This window comes from Candida jiufengensis (assembly GCF_024610255.1).
Source record: "Candida jiufengensis strain CBS 10846 chromosome Unknown scaffold3, whole genome shotgun sequence".
Lineage (NCBI taxonomy): Eukaryota > Fungi > Ascomycota > Pichiomycetes > Serinales > Debaryomycetaceae > Lodderomyces > Lodderomyces jiufengensis.
Genome location: NW_026261560.1, coordinates 721,135 through 745,305, shown reverse-complemented (window position 1 = coordinate 745,305; position 24,171 = coordinate 721,135). Strand labels below are relative to the sequence as shown.

General features: G+C 28.0%; 13 protein-coding genes across 13 annotated transcripts; 8 read left to right on the top strand and 5 right to left on the bottom strand. All coding sequences in view use genetic code 12, as the record gives it.

The window, feature by feature from the left end:
- Positions 1 to 600: 600 nt before the first annotated feature.
- Positions 601 to 1,986, bottom strand: PRN1 (Prn1p; the record flags this gene model as incomplete). Its single annotated transcript, XM_051763312.1, has 2 exons — positions 601 to 1,372; positions 1,544 to 1,986. The coding sequence occupies 2 exons, from the start codon at positions 1,984 to 1,986 to the stop codon at positions 601 to 603; spliced, it is 1,215 nt and encodes a 404-aa protein (XP_051620165.1).
- Positions 1,987 to 2,629: 643 nt separating this feature from the next.
- KGF54_002794 (uncharacterized protein) lies at positions 2,630 to 3,526 on the bottom strand (the record flags this gene model as incomplete). Its single annotated transcript, XM_051763311.1, has 1 exon — positions 2,630 to 3,526. One exon carries the CDS (start codon positions 3,524 to 3,526, stop codon positions 2,630 to 2,632), a length of 897 nt encoding a protein of 298 aa, XP_051620164.1.
- Positions 3,527 to 3,881: 355 nt separating this feature from the next.
- RAD10 (Rad10p) lies at positions 3,882 to 4,857 on the top strand (the record flags this gene model as incomplete). Its single annotated transcript, XM_051763310.1, has 2 exons — positions 3,882 to 4,781; positions 4,828 to 4,857. The coding sequence occupies 2 exons, from the start codon at positions 3,882 to 3,884 to the stop codon at positions 4,855 to 4,857; spliced, it is 930 nt and encodes a 309-aa protein (XP_051620163.1).
- Positions 4,858 to 4,894: 37 nt separating this feature from the next.
- GIM5 (Gim5p) lies at positions 4,895 to 5,338 on the bottom strand (the record flags this gene model as incomplete). The annotated part of the gene is made up of 1 exon (XM_051763309.1): positions 4,895 to 5,338. One exon carries the CDS (start codon positions 5,336 to 5,338, stop codon positions 4,895 to 4,897), a length of 444 nt encoding a protein of 147 aa, XP_051620162.1.
- Positions 5,339 to 5,419: 81 nt separating this feature from the next.
- On the top strand, positions 5,420 to 6,112 carry KGF54_002791 (uncharacterized protein; the record flags this gene model as incomplete). The annotated part of the gene is made up of 1 exon (XM_051763308.1): positions 5,420 to 6,112. The coding sequence occupies one exon, from the start codon at positions 5,420 to 5,422 to the stop codon at positions 6,110 to 6,112; it is 693 nt and encodes a 230-aa protein (XP_051620161.1).
- A 39-nt stretch (positions 6,113 to 6,151) lies between these two features.
- Positions 6,152 to 6,364, bottom strand: KGF54_002790 (uncharacterized protein; the record flags this gene model as incomplete). The annotated part of the gene is made up of 1 exon (XM_051763307.1): positions 6,152 to 6,364. The coding sequence occupies one exon, from the start codon at positions 6,362 to 6,364 to the stop codon at positions 6,152 to 6,154; it is 213 nt and encodes a 70-aa protein (XP_051620160.1).
- A 105-nt stretch (positions 6,365 to 6,469) lies between these two features.
- On the top strand, positions 6,470 to 8,308 carry KGF54_002789 (uncharacterized protein; the record flags this gene model as incomplete). The annotated part of the gene is made up of 1 exon (XM_051763305.1): positions 6,470 to 8,308. The coding sequence occupies one exon, from the start codon at positions 6,470 to 6,472 to the stop codon at positions 8,306 to 8,308; it is 1,839 nt and encodes a 612-aa protein (XP_051620159.1).
- Positions 8,309 to 8,460: 152 nt separating this feature from the next.
- Positions 8,461 to 9,567, top strand: POL32 (DNA polymerase delta subunit; the record flags this gene model as incomplete). The annotated part of the gene is made up of 1 exon (XM_051763304.1): positions 8,461 to 9,567. One exon carries the CDS (start codon positions 8,461 to 8,463, stop codon positions 9,565 to 9,567), a length of 1,107 nt encoding a protein of 368 aa, XP_051620158.1.
- A 1,012-nt stretch (positions 9,568 to 10,579) lies between these two features.
- KGF54_002787 (uncharacterized protein) lies at positions 10,580 to 11,635 on the top strand (the record flags this gene model as incomplete). Its single annotated transcript, XM_051763303.1, has 1 exon — positions 10,580 to 11,635. The coding sequence occupies one exon, from the start codon at positions 10,580 to 10,582 to the stop codon at positions 11,633 to 11,635; it is 1,056 nt and encodes a 351-aa protein (XP_051620157.1).
- A 925-nt stretch (positions 11,636 to 12,560) lies between these two features.
- KGF54_002786 (uncharacterized protein) lies at positions 12,561 to 14,795 on the top strand (the record flags this gene model as incomplete). Its single annotated transcript, XM_051763302.1, has 1 exon — positions 12,561 to 14,795. The coding sequence occupies one exon, from the start codon at positions 12,561 to 12,563 to the stop codon at positions 14,793 to 14,795; it is 2,235 nt and encodes a 744-aa protein (XP_051620156.1).
- A 607-nt stretch (positions 14,796 to 15,402) lies between these two features.
- SIP5 (Sip5p) lies at positions 15,403 to 16,830 on the top strand (the record flags this gene model as incomplete). The annotated part of the gene is made up of 1 exon (XM_051763301.1): positions 15,403 to 16,830. The coding sequence occupies one exon, from the start codon at positions 15,403 to 15,405 to the stop codon at positions 16,828 to 16,830; it is 1,428 nt and encodes a 475-aa protein (XP_051620155.1).
- A 3-nt stretch (positions 16,831 to 16,833) lies between these two features.
- On the bottom strand, positions 16,834 to 19,758 carry KGF54_002784 (glutamine amidotransferase subunit; the record flags this gene model as incomplete). Its single annotated transcript, XM_051763300.1, has 1 exon — positions 16,834 to 19,758. One exon carries the CDS (start codon positions 19,756 to 19,758, stop codon positions 16,834 to 16,836), a length of 2,925 nt encoding a protein of 974 aa, XP_051620154.1.
- Positions 19,759 to 21,087: 1,329 nt separating this feature from the next.
- Positions 21,088 to 23,901, top strand: PHO87 (SPX domain-containing inorganic phosphate transporter; the record flags this gene model as incomplete). Its single annotated transcript, XM_051763299.1, has 1 exon — positions 21,088 to 23,901. The coding sequence occupies one exon, from the start codon at positions 21,088 to 21,090 to the stop codon at positions 23,899 to 23,901; it is 2,814 nt and encodes a 937-aa protein (XP_051620153.1).
- Between the last annotated feature and the right edge of the window lie 270 nt (positions 23,902 to 24,171).

The following is a 24,171-nucleotide window of genomic DNA, read 5'->3' as shown; positions in this document are numbered from 1 at the left end:
AAACAGGAAATTATCTACAATTTCAAGAGTTACGTTACGAGCAAGTGGCTAAGATACAAGATCTGATGGAGACCTGATTGTTTGGAGATGTTCCTTATAATGGCCAAAGACTGGACTCAAAATTCTATATAGACTATTTTTTATCGATTAGTTTTTCCTACAGCTGCTTCCGATTAAAATTTAGGGAGCTATTGAATATGCCAACACTAAATCACCTTCTGAATTATCTGAAAAATTTGAACCCCTAGAATCGTCAGTTAAAGATTTGATTCAATATGAATTTTTTCAGAATATTCTGCGCAACAACTTCTACAATCGTTTTCGACTAGAATTCTCATACAATCCACATTCGAAACTCATTAGAGAGGTCACTTTTGACTAACTTTAAAAAGAAATTGTAAGTTCTGAACCGCTTAACTCATCAGCTAATAGAGAAATTGTTTCAATTCAAAGATATTTCCAAATTTGACACAAGTAATTTTTTGCAACGATACAGCTCTGAAAAATTATTAAATAGACTCAAACAGATATAAATTAACTATAAACACTAACTATAAACCTTATATAGAGATAAACATATATCATTCACCTCACAACTTATTAAAGCTCATCTTTTTCAACAACTTTAGAATTTGCTTTTTTTTCTTCTTTTTCTTTTTGTTGTTTTAAATATTCTGCTTTTTGTTTCGCTCTTACCTCAAGACTTCCATTTAATGGTCCTTGAATCATTTCTTCGGTAACCCCGCCACTAATTAAAGTTTTCCATGTTTTAACTTTTTCAAATGCATTTTGTTGGTATTGATAATCTATAATTTTTTGCTGAAGTCTTTCTCTAGTATCAGAAACAAATGGACCGTATTGTACAATTTCCTCATTAAGTTTTTTACCACCAATCAAAACAAATTCAACATCGTTTTCTGGAGTTTCTTTGGTCGCAGCATTTCTACCAGTAATATATTCACCATCGTCTGCAAAAAATACATTTTGATATTGATCGACTTTTGTATCATCGTTTAAAACTAATGAATTACCCTTTATTACATAAAGGAAATAATTGAAACCTTTTTGAACTTCTTGCTTAAATTCTCCACCAGCTTTAACTTTAAAATAGTAATAATCAACAGGAATGTAAGCTAATCTTTTAACTGATTCTACTCCATAACTTTTACCTGAAAGAATTCTTACAGTAACTTTCCCATCATCCGAAGTAACTTCAGGGTTTTCATATTCAAATATATTATCATAACGAGGAGGGGCTTCAATAAATTGACGTGGCATTTGGATCCACAATTGTAAACCTGAAGGGTCACCAAACTCAGTCTTGACTGGCATCTCCAGGTGCACAACACCAGCTCCCGCACTCATAGCTTGACTGTCAAAAGGATAAAGCACTCTGTAAAGCCACGTTGGTTAGTAACGGATCGCTATTGCTTATTCTTAGATGAGTCTGAACATCTAAAAATGGTAAAAAATCTTGAAACAACAAATGGTAGCATCATTTGAAATTTTTCAAAATCTAATTAAAACATCACTAAATACATACCCCTTGCTTCCAGTATAGTCTTCGTGAGCGAAACCCCCGCTTAAGATTAATGATAAGGTTGATATAAAAGTGTGGGGATGTTCTTGAAAACCATTGAGTCCTGAGCTTGCAAAATGATCAAACATCAAGAATGGATCGAATCTATGTTGTCCCATTGAACCAATTGATCTTCTAACTTGAGCCCCAACACCTTCTGCTTGTTGTCTGGCAGTTATAATTTTAGCAATTGATCTAGCACTCATATTTGAATTGTTTTGAAAAATAACTTGTTGATTAACTTGTTGATTAACTTGTTGATTAACTTGTTGATTAACTTGTTGATTAACTTGTTGATTAACTTGTTGTTGCTCTTCTTTAATCGATAACGTTGAATAAGGAAAACCAAATAATAAAATAGTTGTAATTAAAATTGGAATTGAAAATAATGAAAGGAGATTGAGCATGTATTTATACCAATTGATTAGTAATGATTTCCTAAATGATGTGACCTTCAGAACTTGAAACAATGATTAATTTTCAAACTTAAAAAGAAATTTTGATCGACAGTTCCAGGTATCTTGTATCACTAACTCCAGAGGCAAAAGTTTAAGTTAATTTCGAAGTACTTGTTTGAAAAAAGATGATATTAAAATTATTAATTTCATAATTAATTTAGTAAAGTTCTATTGAAATCTGTTAATTAGGAAAATCAATATAATTTTAATTTTGTAATTTATTACTAAAATCATAATTGACAAATTTACACTACTTGCTGCAAAGTTTATAATAATTTAGTAATACAAAATTATGTTTGGCATAAATCCCATTTGTTAAAACAAGCGAAATATCATGTATATCATCTTTCCAAACTAAGTAAGGCAAAGGCGAAGCCGAGCTTATGCTCACATTTGAATCTAATTAGTAAGAGATATTTCTCCACAGCTTGGTACTAGAAGAAGTTATGTGAGAACTAAGGGATAAAATTTCAAAAATTAGCAATGCTAAAAAAACGACACAAAATTCAAATTTACATATCCGCTTTACAAAGAAAGATTCGAATTATGAAACTTATCAAATACATTAATTTCTACAATTCTATTAGTACATCTATCTCTTTCTTGAAAACGTATACACTGTATCCCAAATAACTTCAACTTTTGTATCATCATTCCAATTCATTTTATTTTTAAGTTCTTCCACAAATTCTTCCGCAATATCATATTTATCACCATGATCTTTCATCCATGAATGATAAGCACTCCAACTTTTTACATAATTTAAAAACCATTTCATATCAATAATTTTACGAATAAATAATGGAGTTTTAGTTTCAAAAGGATCTTCTTGTGGTGCTGGTGGTCCATCTCTATCAACTATATACTCTTGTCTAACTATGTCATAAAATAAATCAGTTGGTGGAGATTTTTCCTTAAGTAGTGTTCTTAAATAGTCATGGCCTGGTTGTTGATAATAGTTACCCATCCATTTCTCAAAAGAGTCACCATTCGTTTCTATTGATGAATTATAAGTATAATTTTCATAAATTTTATTTGCTTCAGGGAAATTTATGAAAATGGGATCTTTATAGAACCAGTAAGCTAAGGTACCATTTTGTTTCAATACTCTTGCAGATTCCTTGTAGAATTTTTCATGATTTACCCAATGACAACATTCGGCACCAGTAATTAAATCTACTGAATTTGATTTAATGGTTGGTGGTTGATTCTCTGCTGTACCAATTACAAATGTTATGTTGTCCTTGATGGTGTTATTGTTACATTGATCTATCATTGTTGGAGAAGGATCAGTACCTATAACTTGGTGGAAGTATTTTGTTAATTCAAAAGCAACAAATCCTGAACCAGTTCCAATATCGACTGCCAAATCAAATGAACCTTTCTGTTTTTGATAGTTTATTAACTTTGAGTAAAATTGTGGTGTATAATTAGGTCTTGAATCATCATAATGTTGTGAATTAAAGTTGGTCTCCGAATAAGCAGACATATTAAGCTGTTTTGGAAGTTGATGAATAAAATTATGACAGTTGATGTTTAATTAATAAGTCTGTGGAGAATTTGACGTAGCGAAAACGGACCTGTAAAGGAGATTGATAAGACTTGTATAGATCTACAAAAACGGACAATTGTAAGTAACTATAACCATTGATCATTCAAAAAAGACTGTGATAAATTGTAGAGATGTTGACTCTATAATTATTGAACTTTTGCATGTTGATAAATTTTTCCAACAACATGATGCTCAACTGATTGCAAGAATTTAAAGTATGTTAGTAGTTACATACTTCCATGCGTGAAATAGTTTCCGAAAAAAAATAGAGTTATTCATTTAACCATCTACAATGTCTGGTTCAAACAACAACAATGATTCAAGTAATAACATAGACGCGTCATCATTTGCAAGTATCTTAGCTGGTGTCAAACGTATGAGAGATGAATATGGTGGTGATTATTCTGAAAATGATATAACTATTGAAAAGCAACCATCAAAACAACAACCTTCAAATCCACCAAATCCACCAAAGCCACCAAGGCCACAGCAACCTCAAATCACGAGTAAATATGTTGATGTAACGGTACCTAGAACCACCTTGGAAAAGCCAACAGCTAAACCAGTACCTCCACCACCACAACAACAACCACAATCACAACAACAACCAAAAGCTAAAAGATCTATGGCCCCTGCAAGATCCACCGGTCCATCTGAAATTTTAGTTCATAAATCACAAGAAAAAAACCCTTTACTTACTGACTCAATGATGAAAACAACTCAATGGTCATTCGATTCATCCGTACTATCTGATTATTACATTAGTCCCACTTTTCAAATATTATTTTTATCCTTAAAATATCATAAATTGAGACCAGAATATATTTGGACAAGACTTAAGAAGTTGAATAAAGGGTCAAGCGTTATAGATACAAAAAAGGATAACGTCCTAAGAGTTTTGCTAGTGGTGGTTGATATAGATTCTCATCAAGAACCAATACGGAAGTTATCAGATTTTTGTATAAAACATGATTTGTCATTAGTTCTTGCATGGTCATTTGAAGAAGCTGGTAACTATATCGCGTTGGGTAAACATTTTGATAATGCTCCACATCAAACAAGAACAAACATTAGAGGTTTTAGGGGTGGCGATTACAATTCGAGTGTTGTTGAAGCATTTACAGGTATTAAATCAGTCAATAAAACTGACGTTTCAAACTTATTAGCCAATTATAAATCTGTTAAAGATATTGTATTACATTGTTGTAAAGATGATGATAATATGAGTGATATACCAGGTATGGGGATTGTTAAACGAAAAAACTTGAAACAAACATTTCTGGAACCATTTATTTTTAATAAAAACTATTGAGTTTCTTGCTTTTCCATTTCTATAACTTTCTTTCGTAATATTAAATTTATACCATTTAAAATCTCATTTTTCTGTATCAATATATCCTTGAGTTTTTTACCATCTTCATCTAATTTTATAATTTTCTTGTCGTATACCTTTTTGGCGTCGTCTGCTTGTTTTGAAACATAATATCCAGTTCCAATATCAACTAGGAAATCTTGTTTTGTTACGACTTTACCAGGAATATATAATGAACTAGTTAAAGGTATTAACAAATTATCTTGTTTTGAATTTTCCAAGTTGTTTATGGTGGTGATACAATCTTTTAATTTAGTTTGAGCTGTTTGTAATGCTTGTAACGATTGAGTGAAATGATTGATCTCTTGATCTATATTTTTCCTAAATTCTACTAATTGTTGAGGTGGTAATGCATTTAAATCGATTTTCTGTGACATTTTGGTTGTGGTTGGTGATATTTTTTCTAGAAATATAACAAAAAATTAAATTTGTTTATCTACGATTAATAACCCAAAAAAATGGGAGCTGATGGTGGAACAACTGCCAAAAGACAAGATATATTATCACTACATAACGCAAGAACACCACAACCACATCCAAAAGAAGAAGAACAACAAATTTTATTACAAAGTTGTGCAATTTCAGGATTACCATTATATAATAATGCACCAATAGTTGGAGATTATAGAGGTAAATTATACATTAAGGAAAAAATACTACAATATCTTTTAGAAGTGAAGTTAGATAAATTGAAACTACAGCTACAATTTCAGCACCTTAAAAGTTTGAAAGATTTGAAAACAGTTACAATAACATGGAAACTTATAAAAGATGTTGCACATTTCCAATGTCCCATAACAAAAGAATTAGATGAAAAAACTTCATACACTTATCTCAGACCATGTGGATGTGTAATGTCATATAGGCTACTTCTTGAACTTAAAAAGAACCTTGGAGATGCAGCGCAGTCAAAATGTCCAGTGTGCAATCAAAAATTCACATTTGATTATGATTTAGTAATTATAAATCCTATAAATAAACCCACCTATGAAAAAATAAACCAAGTTAGTTATAACTACCTCAAAGACGTACTTCACTTAAGTAATAATCTAGAACCCCTAAAGAAAAAGAAGAAAGTAGATGACTTTATTAAAAAACGAAAACAAGATTTAGATGATGGACTGGAAATGAGTAAACGAATTAAAACATAATATATATATTCCCCACTATGTACAAGTTAAAGCCATTATTTATTTTTCTTCATCTGCTCTAGTTTCATAATATTGTTCTTGTTCAAATTTTAATTTCTTTTTATTCCAAGGTGAATAATCTGAATTTGCCCAAACATTAAATATTATTGAACCACCACCAATAACACAGAAACCAACGAGACCTAATACTGTTAATCTATGTATAGCATCAGTAGCACGAACATGAACTGGAAGTTGATTCTTTCCTGACATTTTTATAGTTGTTTAAGGAAAACAGATCATGAATTTTTTTAATTTTCTCGTAGATTTTGAGTTCTTCATTTTTTTTTCATGGTTCTAAACATAAACAATCAATAAATGCCGTCATTAATCCCTATAACTTTAAGCTCAAGGACTACTATACCATTGAGCGGCGCCCTCAGCACAATACAAAATGGGATAGGTCAATATCAAAGCATCGGAACTGGATTTTATAACAGTTACAATCAACAACAACAACCTATTGGCACAGGTAATTTTGGAATTGATATGAAAAATAGAGTGGTTTTATCATTACAAAGTGGTATACAAGACGAAGTAAATTGGTCATTAAACCAGTTGGCAAAATACACATATTCCACATTGGTTTTTGAAAATGATAATTACATCGCCATGGAATTGGTAAAATATTTAACTAAATTATTTCAACTAATAAGGGATAAAAAATATGAATTAATAAATGAAGATGTTATCAGACATTCTTTGGATGCGTTGGTTACTTTGAGAAATTCAAGTCAGGAGTTAAGTAATCAGCAATTTTTAAGTCAAATACCAAATTTTAAAAAGCAGCTAGTGGAAATTTTAAAGTTTTTATTCAATTGGAATTTTGTAGCAGGTTTCAAAAATTCTCAACTATTAAAATATGATGATCAATTTTCAGAATCCTTGATGTATTTACTTGATTTGATTGAACCTTTGAGTTGTTATTATATTAATAATTCCAAAAACGATCCTTTATTTCATACATTATTCCAGATTTTAACAGTTACGAATGATAAATATATTTTTATAACTACATTAAAAGGTATATCACATTTATTAATTACATGGGATAAATCACAACAAAAAGATGAAGAAGAAGAAGAGCCACAAGAAGAAGAAGAGCAAGTGAAAAATAATTGTATTGATTCCATAACTGAAGAACAATTACAAACAATAGTCAATGTTTTATTGGTTGCAGATAATGAATTAAATTATGCTGTGTTGTATTTTTTAAAAATGTATCTTTTTTCAAAGGCATTATATTTGGATCATTCAGTAACTGAATCACAACAATTTCGTCTACAAAAGTTAATAAAAAGTGGTTTAGATGTGCTAGTTAAACAATTACCGTTGTTGGTGGTTGCTGATTTACCATTAAGTGATTCAACTCCCAAAAACATACCAGCGACTACACTCGCTAGAAGGACCAAACAATCAGGTGCTCCATTAACTGCACCAGAATTAGGAGAAGATTTATACAAAATATTATTGACATTCCCCGAACCTGCTAGAGCTTCCACTTGGTTACATTGTTGTTATGCACCATCAACAACAGAAGAAGTTGAAGTTACTCAAATATCAATTTGGAAAGCTTATGAAACTCAATTTCAAGAAGTTTGGAAATCTGAAAACCCTTCAACTTTATTGCACCCATTATTACCAGCTGTTGAATTTATAAAAAATGTTACGAAAGCGTTCCCACGTGCGGAAGCTAAAGTTTTACTGGTTTCAAATGAGGAACAAGAACCAAAGAAAAAATTCATTATAAAAGGTATCAAACCAAGACAATTTCCTGTAAGTATTGAAGTCGGTGGATATGAAGCCTTAAAACCTTTCAAAGTTACTGAAGAACCTACAAGTAATAGTGATTTACCTATTGGTCATGTTGATATAAATTCTTTTACACAAAGTTTGGCGTCTGATTATATAAATCCTGATCAAGTTGTATTGCTAAAGACATATAAATTAAATCCTATAAATACTTTAAGTCATAAATTTCTAGGGTATATTGTTTCAGAAATTTTGAATAAAGAAAAGCCAGATTCTGACCATTATGCTTCAAATTTGTTCAGATTACATAACAGTTATTGGCTTCCTGATTTAATTTATACAAATCCCGGATTATTACAAACGGGTATTATAGAACCAAATTGGTTAAAATATTGTATAGATTAATAAATTGATTCTATTTCTCAAAATATTTAAGTTTTTTATAAATTCTTTTGAATGTGTAAATCCGAATCCAAAATATCTTAAGACGCGTTTTACTTAAGGAAAATAAGAAAACTTAGAGTTACATACCATTTACAATATAGACTGAATAAAGTATGACAACGACATCAACAGTAGAATATATAACAACCGAGACAATAACGCACAGCTCACCACTTTCATTTCATAAATTATCTCGAGAATGTAAAATTCCAATATCAAAAGCAAAAAAATTATTATATGAATATTATCAAAAGAATAAAGAGAAGATTACAGCATCATTTATAACTACCGGTATATCCAATTCAAACATGAAACTAATTAAATATTCAGAAAATGAAGGAATCTTAGTTGAAGATTTGAAAAAGTTTACAGAAATTTTCACAATTCATATATTTTGTATAATGAAATCAGATTTAAATTTATCCACGAATGATATAGCATTAAATGAATTAAAGATCAAAAGTTCGCTTAATAAAATCAATGAATATGAAGAATTGGGAATCATCAAAGGTTCAGAAATCTCAGATGTATTTGTTGAAAATAAAAATATAGCATCACCGACTAAACCAAAAACACCACAACCTAAAAAAGAAGAGAAAAAACCAATTAAAAGTGCAGGATTAACATCATCTTATGTATCGAGAAAAGATCAAGCTAAACAAAAACAACCACTAAAAAGATCAGCACCAGAACCAGAAACTAAACCATCATATCAATATAAATCAAGAAAAACTGAACTGAAAAAACCAAAAGAAAGAGTTGTCGTTAATTATGATCCAATGGATGTAGATACTGAAGATGATGAAGTCAAGCAAGTACCAGCTCCAACCACAGATTTAAATAACATGTTTGGAGAAGATGAAACTTTTGAGTTTAGTGATGAAGAAGTAAAAGAACAAAAAGTTGAAGAGTCAATACCGGAAGCAGAACCAGAACAGAAAGCAGAACCAGTTGAAGATGAAGAAGAACAACAACTATTTGTTGAAGAAGAAGAAGATCCGAAAGAAGAAGAACCAGAAATGATACAAGAAGTAGATGAAGATGGATATACAGTTACTAGAAGAAAAGCAAGACCAGTAACTAAACCACAAAGAAATAAATTTAAACCAAAAGCTATCAATAAAATGGCTCCTCCAAAAGAACCAAAAAAATCAAATGATAGTGCATCAAATAAAAAGAAAACTCAAAGTTCATTAATGAGTTTTTTTGGTAAAATGTAAATAGTCGTATTGTACTATAATATTACTCGAAATTTGTAATATTTTTAACTTTTTTAAAGTACTTTATTTCGTTTCTTACATAAAATTTGAAATGCCTCCCTGGTAAACTCGGTAAGAACAACCTATTGGAAGAGCACCCTTAGCTTAGTTTCTTTCAACAAAGAGCTGCTATATCCAACTATGAACCTGATTAATTGAATCATTCATTGTCTATCGACGGAACGCCTCGTAACATATCCTTCCAAAAATCAGGTGGTCTCTAAATCGAGACATTGGACAAAAAACCGAATTAAGCTCATTAATTATTCAGGTAAAAAGTAAGAAGATCGTATAGTATAGTTTGGTGAAGTATACTATACAGTAATATAGATAGCATAGTAAAATATAGTTTAGTAACAAAGTGATAAAAGAATTGGAGTAATATAATAACTAGATTTAGTAAAGTGCCAAGATCTAATAAAGTACGTTTGAAACAATCTATTTTTATATTTTGAGGTTTTTAATTTTAAATCGTAAAAATATGTCAACTTCAAGCCACCATCTTCATGTGAAAATTTAGACGAGTTAGATATGATTTGCTACATATAAGAACTCAATAGAATTAACTTTAGAAACTTGTTATACAAAAATGACAAAAAGGGCTTTTTAATACCTCATATTCAAAACTTAAACCTTTCGAAAGTTCGAGTATTACTTTGTGAACTGAATCTATTTTTAAAACACTAACAATATAAGTTACTTTACATACATTAATAATTTTTATTTAACAATTAAAAAACCTGCATATAAACACTTTTCAAAACTTCTCATTAACTACTCTTTTTGGAAGTTATTTTTTTTTTTGCAACATACCAAATACAGTAATAAAAATTTGTTAGTAATAAATCATGAAAATTAATTTAAATATCATAAATTTTCCAATGTTTTAAGCCTTTATCATATTTTCCAACTGTCATATATCCATACCACTATTCATTCTTTCTTTAATTAATTTAACTTCAATTCACTCGTTATGAAATTATCAGCAACTACTTTAGCTTTAATTGCAACTGCATCAGCATCAATAATTGAACAACAACAAGAAACAAATAATGTTGTAGTTGCAAGATCAGATGTTGAAAAAATTTTAGATACATTACCAAAATTTCAAAAAAGAGATGGTGAACCAGATTTACAAGCTTTAGTTGATCATATAAATAATTATAAATTAAAAAGAGATGCTATTGATATTGAAATTATTAAAAGAGATTATGCAATTGTTACTGATGTTTTAACTGCAATTAATCAAACTCAATTAGCACCAAAGATTTTAGATTATTTTGTTTCATCACCAACTTTTAAACCAATTATTATTGATGTTTTAATTACAGTTATGAAAAGTGGTATAATTTCATTACAAGCTTTATTAGATGCTTTAGTTTCATCAAATTTAGCAGTTAATTTAATTAATGATTTAATTAGTGATTGTGATTTATATGTTGAATTATTTAATATTGCAAAAGAAGTTATTGCTGATTTAGCAAATACTGTTAAAAATTTAATTAGTGAAGGAGTTTCATCATTAATTACAAGAGATGAAAATGATGATTCCTTGAGTAGTTATATTATTAATGAAAAAAGAGATTTTGATTTGGGTGGAGTTGTTGATAATTTATTAGATTCATTATATAAATCAGGTTTAGCAACATCAGTTGTTAAAGATGTTTTAACAAATTCAAATTATTTATCATTTGCAGTTGATTTAATTAAAGCAATGTTAGCAAATAATTTAATTGATATAAGATCAATTATAACTGCATTAACTCAATCAGGTTTAATTTCTCAATTATTTAAAGAATTATTAAATTTCAATACTTTAGGAACTGTTGCTGAAACTGCTTTTGCTGCATTTGCTGGTCAATGTTCAGGTGGTACAACTCCAACTACTGGTGGTACAACAATTCCAACAACTGCTGCTGGTTCAATTACTACACAAAATGTTAGTGGTTCTGGTAGTGGTTCAGGTAGTGGTTCAGTAGGTCCATGTAAAAAGAGAAGAAGAGTTAGAAGAAGAAGAGCAAATTATTAAAACAATTAAAAATGAATACCAAAATATGATGATTATTAGTTTAGCACGGACTATATCATTATAAAAACAATTAGAGAAAAAAAAATTAATGTTTCACTTCTTCGTAACCCAAACTTTTTTTATAATAAAAGTACTTTAATAATATAATTTATGATATAATTTTCAATGTTGTAAAGAACTCTATTTGACATAAATTGGTCTAGTAATTTATCATACTTAACGCTTAATTTGACCCTCTATTCAAAATATATTAGCTAACACAATTTGGTAGCATAATTTTAGTTTAAATTAATTGCATATGGTTTTTATTTTTTTTTTCTTTTACAAAACACAAAATCAAAAATCTTAACCAAGTTGTATTCCATTTTTAGTTAATAAGTAAATAAATATGGATTTAGTGTTAAATTATTATATTACATTAATAATTTAATTTAGACAAAATCTACTTGAATTGGTCCAATAATTAATTGATTCTAAAAGTTTAATTTTAAAATGGAAAGACCTCTATGACAATTTGAACTAAAAGATAATTATAATAGACGGCATTAACCAAATTAGTAATATTTTTCTTTCTTTTGACAGTTCTTTTTCGTAAACATTGTTTAAAATTAAGAGATTTCGATTTTAAGAGATCTGTAAGTCAAAAGAAAAGTTCATAGAGTATATAAGGACGTAGACTTAGCGATTTTGGTTTAGATAATGCCTTCGTTACATTCATTCATATGTTCTATTTCAATGACTTAAAAATTTAAATTTTTTGTTGATAATTATCTCTAATTTTTGTATTGATCCAAATCTTATTATTTTTATTTTTTTTCTTTTCTTTTTTTCTATATGTTTTCGAATCAACTTTTCTTTTTACTTAGCTAATTAACCAACTATATTCATTCGTTTTAAAATTGATACCCACTAACTTGATTAAAAAATGAAAAAGTTAAAGCAGCAGCAGCAGCCTCAGCAGCCCCAGCAGCAGGATTCTGAAAGCTCTGAGCAAGCACCATCATCATCATCTTCACATCAAACATTAGATCAAATTTATTCACCTAATGCTAAAACTTCATCTTCTTCAACTTCAACAACAACAACAACTGCAACAGATCAAGAATTTGTATCGCCTACTAAATCCCTCAAACAATTCTTTTTCAAGAATAGATTATCTTCTTACTCAATTGAGAGTATAAGTGAAGAACCAGAACTAGAAACTACCACTAAAAAGAAAACTACCACAACTAATATTTCAAATAATGAATTAACTCCAACTAGATCACCAAGAATATTAAATTTTAATTTAAGACCTAAATTTGCAAGATCAAGATCTTCAGGCTTATCCGATACTGGTTCACAACAACTGAAATATCCAGCATTACAAAATAAAAATATAACCCTAGAAGATTTTGCAGATACTGATTCATCAGATGAAAGTAGAATTAGTCAAGAACCAGATCATGAACATGAACATGAACATGAACATGAACCATCACATATAGTCGACGAATCATTCAGTTCTGTATTACAAGAATATACCAATAGAGATTCAGAAAGTAGATTTATTGAACATGATTCAAGACCAAATAGTAAACTTTTAACTGCTGATGAAAAAGAAGAACTTATGGAACTAGCAGAACCACCACAACCTAATTATAGTGAGAATGAGGAACCACTCAACGCGACACCACCACAACATCATACAAGTATATTAAATCAACCATCACCAACAGCCCTAAATCAAGTTGCAAATAGAGATAGTGGAAATAGTATAACATCACTACGATTTAAAGTTACTGATAAAATTGAACCACTTAAAAATGTCAACAAACATATTAGTACATCTACAAATGTTGACATAAATAGATCTTCACTACGTGGATCTTTAGCTTTTAGTGATGATAGTGAAAATGATAATAATAATTCAAGTGGTCAAAGATTACCAGATCCAAATATTACACCATTAGCCACTCCAAAAGCCAATTTCTTTAATGAAAGAAATACATCATCTCCTGAAAATAATACAAATACAAGTAATATATCAAATGAAACTCCAATTGCATTAGCTGGACTTATGCAATATTCATCATCAGAAAATAGTAAAAATAAAAGATTATCATCAAAATCTCAATTAGATGAAACATTATTAAATAATAAAACAACAGTTCATACTTTTACATTTGATGAAACAATGCTTGAACCAAAACATCAAAGTATGGCAAGATCATCAATGTCATCGGGAGAATTATTAAGAAATTTAGAAAATTCTTATGAAATTATAAATAATAGTGGTAATCAATCAAATAGACTGCTGCAACCTCAAGTAATTCATCAATTTAAATTGAAAGCTCCTATTTCATCACCTCCACAACCACAATCTGCTGAAAATAATATGACTGCAGGTATTGATTCAACAAATGAATTACCTATAATGTTATATAAAGTTCATGATAAAGATTTTGATGAATCAAAAAATAGATGGTCAGTTTATGAAAATAGAAATAGCAATAATACTATGATTAAAGGTAGTACTAGTAATAATAGTAATATACCAAAAATAGAACCACAACAACCAAAATCATCAAGTTCATCATCATCAAGTGCATCATATCAATCAATAAATCAAATAAATCAAATAAATGAAAGATCACAATCACAATCACAATCACCACCAATAAAACCAGAACCTGTATTAAAAAGAGATAGTTCTTTAGTATTATCACAACCAAAAAGAAATATTTATCATTCATCATCATATAATCCAAATCAAACACCAACAAATTTAATAGATTTAGAAAAACAATTACAACAATTACCATATATACCAAGACAACAACTATCAGAAAAACAAGAAGAAAACATTTACAAAATCAAAAATTATTCCAATTTGAAATATTCATTATTAATGATAATTGGATTAATTCTTCCACCAATATATTTGTTGGTAGGTATAGGAATGTTTGATGATCATACTAGTAATAATAATAATTCATTATCATATTATGGAGGTGGATTAAGATTTTATAAAAATTATAAACAAAATCAATCTCAAGTAACTATTAAAAAATTTACAAAATGGCAAAAAATTTTAAGTCTTGTTTTAGGTATATTTTGGATATTGGTAGTATTAGCAATGATTGGTGTTGGGTTAGGTATTGGATTAACTAGAAAATAAAATAGAATTAAATGTAATATTAATAAAATAGAATTATTGTATCATCATAAATTAGTAGAACCATATAGATTAATTTTCGAACGGATATATTATAAATTAATAATAAGTCCGGTCTAAAAGTAGTACAATATTTTTATATAATAATAAGGCGGTAATTTGTATTAACAATTACATGACGTAAATTTTTTTTTATTGTCGTATGAAATTAAATAATTATAAGTCTATAATTAATTTAGGCTTAGAAGATTTTAAATAATAAATTTAAAACACTCTAAATAAATAAATTTATCTACAATTTTTAACAATCAGCAAATTTAAAATAATAATATATAATAATTTAAGTAATAGAATTTTATATTTTTTTTTACAACCAAAATAAACTTAAGAATTCAAGTCAACTACTTCTTTTTTACTTTCATTTATCTTTTAATAATTTATTAATCCATTAATCAACTTATCATTTTTTTAATTTATCAAACTACATTTACCCCTAATTATACATTTAATTTTATGATCAAATACTATTAAAATCCTCGAAGATTCATATTATTAATTTATTCAAATCAGCCACTTTACATAGTTACTAAACAAAAAATTATAAAAAATCATGGGGAATGTTCCAGCAAAAGAATCAAGGAGTAGATCAAATTCCGCAATATCCTTTAATGGTACTACAATAAATTCATCATCAACAAATTCAAATTCAATAAATAGAACTCCAAAACCAAGAAGAAATACAACTACTTCATCTTCTTCATTTCATCAAAGATCAAATTCATCAGATTTAAGAAAATTAAAAAGACAAGAAGAAAAAGATTTAAAACAATTTAATCATTATAATCAATTAATTGTAAAATATAATGAAAATGTTGATGGAGGTTATTTAGCTCCTTATGGTACATATAAATCAAATTTAGATTATGATTGTGATATTGTACGTTCATTAATTATAAATAGACAAATTTCTCCATTTTTTACACCATTACAAGATTTTGATGATGATTGGACTGATGATGAATTATGTATATTATTATCACAATTAACATTACATGCATTAGAAGAACCTGAAGAATTAAATGATTATGAAGAAGATGATTTAGATAATCATAAAATTCATAAATCTTCAAATTACTACAAAAGACAAGAAGAAAAAGCTAAATTAAAACTGTTAATTTCTAATATTAAAGATATTCAAAAACAAGAAGAAAATAAATTTATAGAAGCTAAACAACAACAAGTTACAAAAAATTTGCCAAGTCGGGATTTATTATTAAAACTTTATAGAAATCCAAGTGAATGTCCAATTTGTTTTTTATATTATCCAAAACATTTAAATATTTCACGTTGTTGTATTCAACCAATATGTACTGAATGTTTTGTACAAATTAAAAGATTAGATCCTCATCCACCTCATGATGATCCTTCAAATCAACAAGTTGGAGAACAACCACATTCATTAATTTCAGAACCTGCAAGTTGTCCATATTGTGCAATGCCAGATTTCGGTATTACATATGATGCACCATTAGATATTCATACAGGTATTGGTGGAATTCTACCTGGTGATTATAAGTTATCAAATACAATTTCAGAAGAAAGTTGTATAACAGATGAAGAAGATTCAAATAATAGTACACCCAAAAGGTTTGGATCACCAACTTCTCCACCACCAACAAATCAAAATCAATCAATGATGAATAAAGTATTGAAAAAACCAACGAAAAGAAGAACTTCAATTGCAGCAAATAATCCTGGAGTTATAACAATAGATCAAATAAGACCAGATTGGGAAAATAATTTAAATAGTGCAAGAAATAAACTAGCGAGAAAAGCAGCAACTGCAAGTGCAATACATGCAAGTAATTTAATTATTGAAAATTCTTCTGGTGGTGGTGGTGATAGAAGAAGATCTACAACTACTACACACACTCAAAGTGGATATTCACAAGTTGAACAAAGAATGATTGAAGAAGCAATGAGATTATCATTAATTGATGAAGAAGAAAGGAAAAAAAAATTAACGACCACTATTTAGTAATTATATAGCTAATTCTTTTAAAGTATCAGTTAAAATTGATCTTAATTTAAATAAATTTTCAATTCTTAATTTTTCATCTTTTAAATGAGCATTATCACTTGCTTGACCACAAGGAATTTGTACAGCTGGTGCATTAAAAGTTTTTTCTAAAAATCTAATACTTGGAATTGATCCACCTTCTCTTATAAAAATAGGATCTTGATTCCAATGTAATTTCATAAATTTAAAAAGTTTCTTGTAAACTTTATTTGTTGGATCACCTAACCATGGTTCAGCTTCATGAAAAATATTAATAGATAAATGATTATCAGATTTAAGGTAAGAAAATTGTTTTTGTAAATGATTAGTTAATTGAGTTTTGATCTCTATTAAATCTTGATTGGGGACAATACGTAATGAAATTGTGGCATTTACAACTTGTGGAATAACTGTATTATTATTTGGTCCAGAAACTTGAATTTTATGAATTGTTAAAGATGGTTGTCTCCATTTTGATTTTAATTGTTCAATATTAATATTGAGTTGAGATTTAATTTTTTCATATAATTCAGATTCTTCATTAGTAAGTGGTAATAATTTATCATAAAAATCTGGTATTTTAATTTCTTGAGTTATTGGATCCATTAAAGTACTTAGGATATGCATAAGATCCATAACTGGTTCTCTACTTACTCCACCATCTACTCCAGAATGTCTATCTGGTTTATCTGATTTTATAGTAACATGAGCATTAATAACTCCTCTTAATCCATAATTTAAACATGGTGTTATATCATCTAACCAATAAGAATTACTCAACATTATCCAATCTATTTCACCTATTAAAAATTGATAATCTTTAATAACTTGTTGAAATCCAATTGATCCACATTCTTCTTCTCCTTCTATTATAAAAACTACATCACAACTTAATTCTTGTTTTGAATATAATTCAGCAACTGCATATATGGCAGCTAATGTTGGTCCTTTATTATCACTTACTCCTCTAGCATAAAGATTACCTTCTTTTGCAGTTAAACTAAATGGGTTTGTGCTCCAATCTATTGCTTCGTGGTTAGTTGCATCAACTACATCATAATGTGCATAATATAATACCCTTTCTTTCGATGGTTTACCGTTATTCTGTTTAAATTCAGCAAATACTATAGGATTCCCATTGGGAACTGGTAATAATTTTGTTTGATAAGCATCAAAGTTATTTAATAATTTTGATAAAAATTGAGCACAATGTCGACAATCTTCAAGGTATAATTGTGGATTTTTACTTATTGTTTTATATGATATGAATTTTTTTAACATTGATAATAAATCATTATCGGTTAATCTTGTACATTGATTGCTGTTGGTGGTGCTTGGTAATATATCATCTACTTCATCTTCATCTGTTATATCCCACATTGTTAAAGATTTGTTCCCACCAGCTAATAAGTAAGTATTGTTGTGTAATTTGAAAGTAGTGACGGTATTAATTATCCCATCTTCTTTTAATGAACTCATTGATACACTATCTGATACATTTCTGTGCTTCATTGTTAACTTCACTAACCCAGAACTTGAACATGCTTTATATAATGCATCATTATGAACACCTAAACTTAAAACTTCATTCATTTCGTCTTCATTAAATACAAAACTTCTAATCATTTGTAATGTCATTAAATCCCAAACATTTATACAAGAATCTCCTAATCCAACATATAAAAGCGAATCTTGAATAGTCATTGATAGTACTGACTCATCATTTTCTAAACTTGCCAATTTCTTTAAACAACTTTGATTCATTGACCATATATTTACAACTCCATCACCACCTCCACTTATTAAATATTTACATTCACCAAAATTCCCCACAATTGATTCTATAATTTCCAAACAATATATATAACCATTATGAGCAAATCTGATAATATCTTCAGCTTTACATTCTAAAACTTTTAAACTTTCTATTTTATTTGCACCTGAATTCTTTCTATATAATTCATGTCTTGTTTGTAAAGTATTTTGAGAACCACCTGGACCTTTTGAATCAAAAAATTTATCATATCTAAAACTTGGTAAATTTTCTAGGTTGGTTGAAGGTTTCAGGTTAGTATTACATATTTTACACCATAATATACTAGCATTTTGAGCTCCAATATATAAAGTTTGTAATTTATCACACCAAACTATTGAATAAATATCTCCAATATCAACTAAGGAATATAAAATATGGGTACAATTGAAATTGTTTTTCACATCATAAACTTTAATCAATGAATCTGAACCTGCCACAAACAAAATATCTTCTTTTCTATTTAGACAAATTGTTAGCACCGAGTTTATTTGATGAGTTGTATTTCCTCTTTCTATTACATTTTTCAAACTATAAGTTTTCAAATCAAATACTAAAACTTTACCATCTTGAGTTCCACAATATAGTAAATTATTAATTGGTGATGCAATACAACAAAGAATTGAATGAGTATGAGTCCATTTATGAATAAATTTAGGTAGATTACTTAGGAAAGATGTTGATGGCATAACACCATCTATATCAACAGAATTTGGAGTTGATGGTAATGCAGGTGGTGAATTTGATAAGTTATTGTTTTCAATTGTTTCAAAATTTTGAAATTGTGGCGGTTGTTGAGATGTAAATTGTGTAAATTTTTGGTTTAAAAAGTTATGATTATGATGAGAATGTTGATAAATTTGTTGATGAAAAGATGGTGAAGATGAATTCGGCCGAGTATTTGTTGTAGATAAATCAGTTATTGACATATGAGGACTATTTAATCTTATTGGAGTTGATGCTCTTGGAGTTGATATATGATTTTTAGGGAATGATTTATGAAAATGATTATGTTTATCTATGTTTATTTTTGATTTTCCATTATTTAAGTCATTAGTTTGATGATTATAATTATTATTATTATTAAATGACATATTTGTAATTGTAGCCCAAACGGCTAATATTTATATATTGTTGTATTAAACTTTTATATTAATTTTAATGTTACAAATTTTTGTTTTTAAGTACAAAAGTTTTTGTTAGTAGATAGAGAAAAAAATTAAAATATAATAAGAATTTATACTTAATACAGTAAACTAAAAATTTAAAAGATAAGAAAAATTGGACTGAGTCATTCGCCATAAAGGCTTTGTTCTAAGATTACTTTTAAACTAATACTACTTTAAGAAGACTATGGTAGCATGTCATTTCTCTTCTGCTCAAGAAGAGAAACCGAAGAATTGGGTGAAGTCGAAGAGAAAAAATTCAATAAAATTCTTAATAAACAAATGTTAGAAATCAAGAACTTTGTATTGTCTATAATATTATTATTTGAATTCGGCCGTATATTAAGTAGGATTTAAAATACAACACGGATCAGAACATCTTTTATAATTTATTCTTTTACTACAGCCACATTTATCATAAATGGTAAACAATTAATAGAAGACTTAGTAATATGTCAAAATCATACATATTTTTGCAGTTTGTTTGTAATAGATTTTTGGTTTAATATTATGGTTTAATAATTATAAAATTTGAAGTTTGTCGCAAAAAAAAATTTATGTCAAAAATTATTTTACGAAATTAATTTGCCAAGAGATCTCTAAATATAAAATTTAAGGTTTTTTAAAAACTAAAATTTTAAAAATAATAATTATATTATTTACGAATTAAGTTTTGACACATTTAGATTTGACATATTTTAATTGCTAGTTTAAAAATTAGTTCAACAGTTCGAATTTTTGATTCTTTATCAACACATTTGAAAAAAATGGTCTTTAAGTTCAAGGCATTTTGTTTAAACACCCCACATTCTATAAGATTATTGCTAGCACAAAATATCAAACAATTAAATAATATTTTAAAGCAAAAACAAAATAATTTTTGGTAAAGAAAAATTACCAAAGTTTAATCAACAACATAGTCATACATTCAGTTAAAAGTAAGGAATGTATAGAAAGATTCTCGCGGTAACTTACACCTGCAATGAAATCTATTTAATCAGTCTCATCTTATAATTGAATTTTTAACTCCACTTACATCAGCTATATTTTTTTTTAAACCAATAATTACACAATTAAGTTCGGTATTTATTTACTAAATTTTTTTCTTTTTCTCAATTAAAGAAATAACTCACACGATGCTTAACCAAATTTGGACTTGATCTGTTTTTTTTGCAGCTAATTTTTTTTCTCATATAACTTTCCTAAAATATACTTGAAAATTTAAAATCCAAGACTTTTTTAAACAACCAAGACATTATGAAGTTTTCACATTCTTTAAAGTTTAATTCTGTTCCTGGTTGGAATGATAATTACTTAAAATATCCAAGTTTGAAAAAATCTATATACAAATTACAAGAAGATCAATTAACTAACAATGGTAATCAAAATCAGGGTTTTATTGTTGGGAGTGATAAAACTACAATAACAGAATTACTTGAAAGCTTGAAAAATCAAAATGGCTTCGGTGATGATACTATAGAAAGTTCAAGTTCAAGTAATGATAATTTTGGTAATAATGTCAAAAATAGAATTACTAAAAACCTTAATATATTTCAGAGATTCAATAGCAAAAACAATGTTTTCAGTGATAGTAATAATAGTAGTGAAATTGAATTACATCATATAGATCTTGAAAAAAATGAAAAAACTGACTCAAAATCTGGAGAAGATTCAGTAACCACGATAGTTTCATCACAAAAGAATTCCGATCAATATATCATAAACCATATAGTACATATGGATAATGACGAATTTGAAGAAACTTTTGCAAATCCAAAATCTTTAAAATTTAATCCACTATACGTTTTTACAAGATTATTATTAATTGAATTAGTTAAAATAAATGAATTTTACCAATTAAAAGAACGTGAAATTTTCATTCAATATCACAACTTACTTCAAGATTTGAAAAATAATCAAATAGATATTGTACATTCATATACTATAGATCCAACTTTAATTCAAGAACCACAAAATCAAAGAAGAAGGTTAAGTAGTAATTTTGATATTGAATTTCATGATTTGGAGAAAAATGCAAGTACCTTAGCAGTTCAAGAAGATACTGATGATGAAGATGATGAAGATTTTCACAGTGATCACTCAGATGTTTTATTGGATGCTTCACATTTTAATGTAAAACATCAATTTAAAGTCGCAGTCAAGAAAAGATCAATTTCATTATTCATAAATTTATGTGAATTAAAATCATACATTGAATTAAATAGACAAGGATTTACTAAAATTTGTAAAAAGTTTGACAAAATTTGTGGATATCAAATAAAAGAGGATTTTGTTAATCATTTTTTACCATTACATTCAAGAGTATTTGAAAATTCAACAATAGTAAATTTAAATAACAAAGTAGATGAAGTCATTAAAATCTATGCTTTATTCAGTAATCAATTAAATTCAAGTCCAAAAGATTTAGAAAATGTCAAACAAGAATTAAGATCTCATTTACGTGATCATATAGTATTTGAAAGAAATACAGTATGGAAAGATTTATTGTCTTTAGAGAAGAATTCATACAATTTGAACCTTGATAATGGTAACACTATCAACAAGAAAATGGGAGATGAAGGTGATGTAATTGATTCAATGATGCATTTAAAAATGAAAGAAATTCAATTACCCCAAAAATTAGGTGGTAAAACTTTTAAAGTTCCGGAATTTTTAATCACAAAACAAGTTATGAAAATATTGTTAACAGTTATTGTTTTTGCAATTTTAATTTCAGTTAAAACATTTAATGATCCAGTTCAAGGTAGAGCCCTAGCGGTATTAGTAGCTTGTGCTATGTTATGGGCAAGTGAAGCATTACCATTATATGCCACTGGTTTATTTGTTCCTTTGTTGGTTGTTACATGTAGAATTTGTAAAATTGAAGGTACACAAGAACCAATGTCAGCACCAGATGCATCAAAATATATCCTAAGTACAATGTGGAATAGTACAATTATGGTTTTAATGGGAGGTTTTACAATATCTGCAGCATTATCAAAATATAATTTAGCTAAAATTTTAAGTTCATATATCTTGGCCCTTGCTGGTACTTCTTTTAAAAAGACATTATTTGCAATTATGTGTGTAAGTTGGTTTTTATCAATGTGGATAAGTAATACAGCAAGTCCAATTATATGTTTTTCATTAATTAGTCCAGTCATGAAATCTTTAACTAATAATTTACATGCATCTCAAGCATTAGCTTTAGGGATAGCATTTGCTGCTAATATTGGTGGTGCATCAACTCCAATTTCAAGTCCTCAAAATATTATTGCTTTTCAAAATATGAAAATTGCAAGTTGGGGTTCATTCCTAGGTGTTTCATTGCCAACTACAATTATATCATTAATTCTAACTTATGGATTATTATTATTAACTTTTCAAACTAAGAATATTAAATTACCAAAAGTTCAACCAATAAAGGAGAAATTAACATCAAAACAAATTTTTATTTGTATCGTTTCATTAGCTACAATTTTATTATGGTGTGTGATGTCACAAATTGAGGATACTTTTGGTGAAGCTGGTATTATAAGTATTATATCAATGGTTTTATTTTTTGGTACTGGAATTTTAAATACTTCAGATATAAATCAATATCCTTATAATATTGTATTTTTAGCATGTGGTGGTATTGCATTAGGTAAAGGTTTAATATCTTCGGAATTATTAGTCACGATAGCAAAAGCATTACAAAGACGTATTGAAGATTTCAATGTATTTGCAATAAATGTTATATTTGGAGTTATATCAGTTGTTATTGCAAGTTTTATATCTCATACAGTTGCTGCATTAATTTTAATTCCATTAGTAAAAGAAGTTGGTCAATCATTAAGTAAAGATCATTCAAGTATGCTTATATTTGGAACTGCTATGTCTGCATCTTTTGCTATGTCTTTGCCTTCTAGTGGATTTCCAAATAATACTGCTATATCAATGGTTGATAGTTTAGGTAATCGATATTTAACTGTGGGAACATTTATTAAAAGGGGTTTTTTAGCTACTGTTATATGTTTCATAATTTCAATCACTGTTGGTTATGGAATTATGTCACTGTTTGGGTTTTAATAGAAAAGTTTTTAGTTGTAGATAGAAGTTCAATAAAGGTATTGCATTATGGAAAATGTTGAAAAAATTGTAAAATATTTGGCAACTAAAACCCCTTAACCTGAAGGGTTTAAAAATTTTGTTACCAAAATTTATTCGATTGAAGTGTTGCCGTTGTGAACTTTAATCTCTACCATAAGTATGCTTAAGAGTTCAGCTAAGTGTTAGCAAAATATCATATCAACTACGTCAATTGTGAAGTCGTACTGGATTGAAATTTTGACTATTTCA